The 3,809-nt window shown below is 37.7% G+C and overlaps 1 protein-coding gene across 2 annotated transcripts in view; it reads right to left on the bottom strand.

Moving 5' to 3' along the window:
- Positions 1-775: 775 nt before the first annotated feature.
- The window catches only part of LOC144977444 (uncharacterized), a 149,111-nt gene continuing 146,077 nt past the window's right edge, over positions 776-3,809 (bottom strand). Inside the window, exon 8 of one of the 2 annotated variants that reach the window (XM_078922671.1) lies at positions 776-3,809. This exon is cut by the window's right edge and continues 293 nt beyond it. In XM_078922671.1, the coding sequence (XP_078778797.1) occupies positions 2,403-3,809 (1,407 nt within the window). In that variant the 3' untranslated portion in view covers positions 776-2,402. The other variant, XM_078922672.1, reaches the window with a different exon arrangement.

Below are 3,809 nucleotides of genomic sequence, written 5' to 3'. Positions count from 1 at the left end.
GGCTAGAAAACTAGTCATTCAAATATTAATCAATTAAAATGATTCAACTCGTTTGTCAAAAGATTTCAATCCTGGAAGTCCCAGGTTTGAGTGGTTTTGACAAGATGAGACGGCCATTTTAATGTATAGATACTGACTGGAATAGTTTTCTGGTCAAATTCGTTAAAAATGTATTTTTTTTTTCAAAAAAGGAATACAACAGAAATGTATGTAAGTTACGAGATATTCTGACAAAAAGGACAAATGTGACACTTCGCCTCAAAACGGTATTAAGTCGGGTTGTTTAAGATGTTGAAAATTGACTTTATAGCCAGAAATATTAGACTTGTGTTGAGTTTGTATATTTTATTGAGAAAAATGGATACCATATTTTAGGGTGCTAATGCCAACAATTTATATTTTTGACCAGTTTAACATTTAATTCGGCTTTTAAGCACATGGATTGTTCCGACATAATACCGTTTTGACACGCTGGGTCACAAATGTTAAAATGAAAGTCGTTGGTGAAACAAAATCTGAAATCCTTGAACGGTTCAAAATTTCCTTGAAGACAACTATCGCAACAACATATTTATATATCTTTTTAAATGAACTGCGTAATGTAGATAGAATGAAGTTGACGTCACTCCGGTTTTTGTTCTTGTTTTTTTTTTGCCATCCGTGTTTATGAGTAATTCTCACTAAACTGTATTAACCAGACTATATATAAACGTTCAAGATTACACATAGTTTTGTGTGTTTGTCCGTTACACTTCCGGATGGCAATGTTGTGAGCTTTTTAGCCAAGTCCCGTCTCGTTCATTCTCTCCCTTGAATAAATGATGCTTTCAATGGTTTGCAAGAGATGTTTATAACCGTGGCCTTCGTAAAGTTATGGCCTGATACCGTAGCCATCGTTATGTTATAGCCTGATACTGAAATCCAAAAGGACAGGCAGTTTGACGGTGGGTGATATTTTACTATAATATAAGGCAGAGATGACAAGCATTTTCTTCTTTAACTCACTACAAAAATGGCATGTCCGTAATAAAAAAAAAAACCAAACAAACAAACAAAAAATACCCAAACAAAACAAAAAACAAAAAAACAAAACAAAACAAAACCAACAACCCAAATATTCAGCTTGACTAGACTGGAGATTAAACCGCAGACATACTACCGATCAGGAGGTCTGAGGTTCGATCCCCAGCCAGACGAGACAGGCTGATTTATTTGGGGTCAAATTGTTCTTTTCTTCTTGAAATTTGTTCTTTCTTGCTTTGTCTGGCACTGTTTCATACACACAAAGTTTCCTTATTCTTATCCTGCTATCACTGCATTTGCCTGTCAGCTACCTGATCTGTCATATTGAAAACTACGTCTTAAAAAAAAAGAAAAAAAAAAAAAAACACAACAAAAAACAAAAATCAAAAAGCGCCATGATGAAAATATGTTACAATAAAGCACAATAAATATGTGACTCACCGTCTCTAAACGGTCTTATGTCGGGATGACTTGGATGAAAAAAAATTGAATTTATTGACCAAAAAAAAATGAAACTTGGGATTTGTTTCGATTTGTTATGTTATAGAATGAAGACAATTTCTCACAATGCTAAAGCTCTAAAATTGGTATTTACTATCAATTTCATTCTAAAGTCACTTTTGATGGTCCAATTCATTCCGACATAATACCGTTTCGAGACGAAGGGTCACATATGTAGATTATTGGATTTCAAACTGAAAGATATCGCGTGTATTTTACTAGATGGTCCTGCCAACATTTGCACATTAATTTTACTATTTTTGACAGTATTTAGTCTACAACGTAGCATTGCACTTGGATATCAAAAATTAATTGTGGTCCAACCAGTACTGCACATAGATACTTGTTTCGGAAATTTCCGATAGTATAAAGTAAAGTCATAACACTGCACATATTGAATATAATTAATAAGTTAATAATTGTGGTCCTGCCAATAATATTACACGTCCATTTTTTCTCTACGAGCTCCGACAGTATTAAGTTAAAACATTGCACTGGAATATTATCAGTTAATTATTGAGGCTTTGCCAATATTGCACACCCATTTTGCTATTTCTCATAGAATTAAGAAAATATATAATTGCATTTGCACTTGGATATTATATATCAGTTTATTGTGGCACTTCTTATAATATTAATTACACATCCTTTGTGCTAGAATCGACGATGTTAAGTCCAGAACTTCGCATTGCACTTGAACATCATCAGTAAAATTGTGGTCCTGCCAATATTATGCATGCATCCATTTTGCCATTTCTCATAGAATTAATAAGTCTATAGCATAGCATTTCGCTTGGATATCATCGGTCCACTGGGGGTGGTCCTTGTCCTTTTTATAAAGTCACAAAGTGTAATAAAATATATGTGTATATATTGCGCTATACTTTGAAAGTGGACTCTTCTCTCTCCCTTTCATTTTCCAATAAAAGTTTTTGGTATACTCTGTCTGGAGATGCATCACGCGGGTATTGTAAAGTGTCGTATGTTGGTGACGTCACTTCCAGGCGACGCTCACCGATTTTTGGAGAACATGACTTTTTGGTGGGCATAGTGGATATCGCCCCATTGTTTTCGTATAGTTTAGGCATAGCGGTTTTACAGTGATCATTGGTTTTTATATAAGGATGACAATCTATGTTATTTGGTTGTAAAGGCGAGGCTAGAGACCCGCCATGTAAACGTAAATCTCCGTCCATGGAACTTTTTGCATTGGATTTATTTTGCAATTCTAAGTTTGCGTCTACTCGTGGAGAATTCGAACATCTTTTCTGCGACTGCGAAGCTCTGCTCGTCTTTAAATCTTTCGACTTGCCTTTATTTCTGCTTCCTGGATAAGTGTCACGTGATTGTGACGATTGCAACTGCATCGACTGAGAATTGGGAACTTGATGGTAGATTCGATCTAACGACCGACTGTTGGATGTGGCTCGAGAGAGAAAGGAGTTTGGCTGACTCGTTGATCGTGGAATATTTTCATAAGATCCTCCTGATTTTGTCTTAGGGTTGATATAAGTACAATTTGACGACGTGCCAAGCTGAACGTCCCCTCCGTGGCCAGCACTTGGAGACTTCCGCAAAACATGTCTATTAATAGATGAACTAGGGTTGATGGGAGTCGTCTGGGATGGGGAGGAATTCCCCCCAGCGTGAGGGGAGAGAGGTGAAGGACACGGCTTTTCGTGAATGGTGCAAACGGATATGACATCACAAGTATTATTAGAATTACAGCTATTTTTATCTCTACCGGAAGTAGAAGAACATAATGACGATGCTTGTCTTTGTTGATGAGGATCTCGACAGTACGGATGAACACTGTTGATTCCAACCTCTATAGACTCCGGAGGAGCAGACCTTCTTTTCTGTTGTTTAGTTAACGCCGTTTCTGCATCGACTGAAACGTTGCTCCTTCTAGTCGAACCTACCGTCTCCGAGGCGCTGGTGCTCTTAACCATCATCTCAACTCCAACAACACCGCCGCCTGTCGATGATTTACTTCTTCTTCGATTCTCTCTATCCCGATTCGTCTGGCAATTTTTCTTCTTCTTCTTTTTCTTCTTCTCCCCTACGTTATAATACTTCGTATCACTCGAGTCTGTCACAACAGGTGGTGCAGAATAAGCACCGCTTTTTAGCTGCACCGAATTGTCCGTATTTTGACGCGCAGGTTTAGCCACGACTGCGTAACTCGTCTCTTCTTGAATAACGGAGGCGGATAAAGGCGGTTTAGTCTGCACTGTGGACGCCGGATGTGACGTCGCATTCGTGTAATGCCGAAGTTGTTTCCT

Source organism: Berghia stephanieae, chromosome 7 (assembly GCF_034508935.2).
Source record: "Berghia stephanieae isolate SIO BIC M18660-M18661 chromosome 7, UCSD_Bste_1.3, whole genome shotgun sequence".
Taxonomy (NCBI): Eukaryota; Metazoa; Mollusca; class Gastropoda; order Nudibranchia; family Aeolidiidae; genus Berghia; species Berghia stephanieae.
Note: the sequence above shows the minus strand (reverse complement) of the source record. Positions and strands in the feature narration are given on the sequence as shown.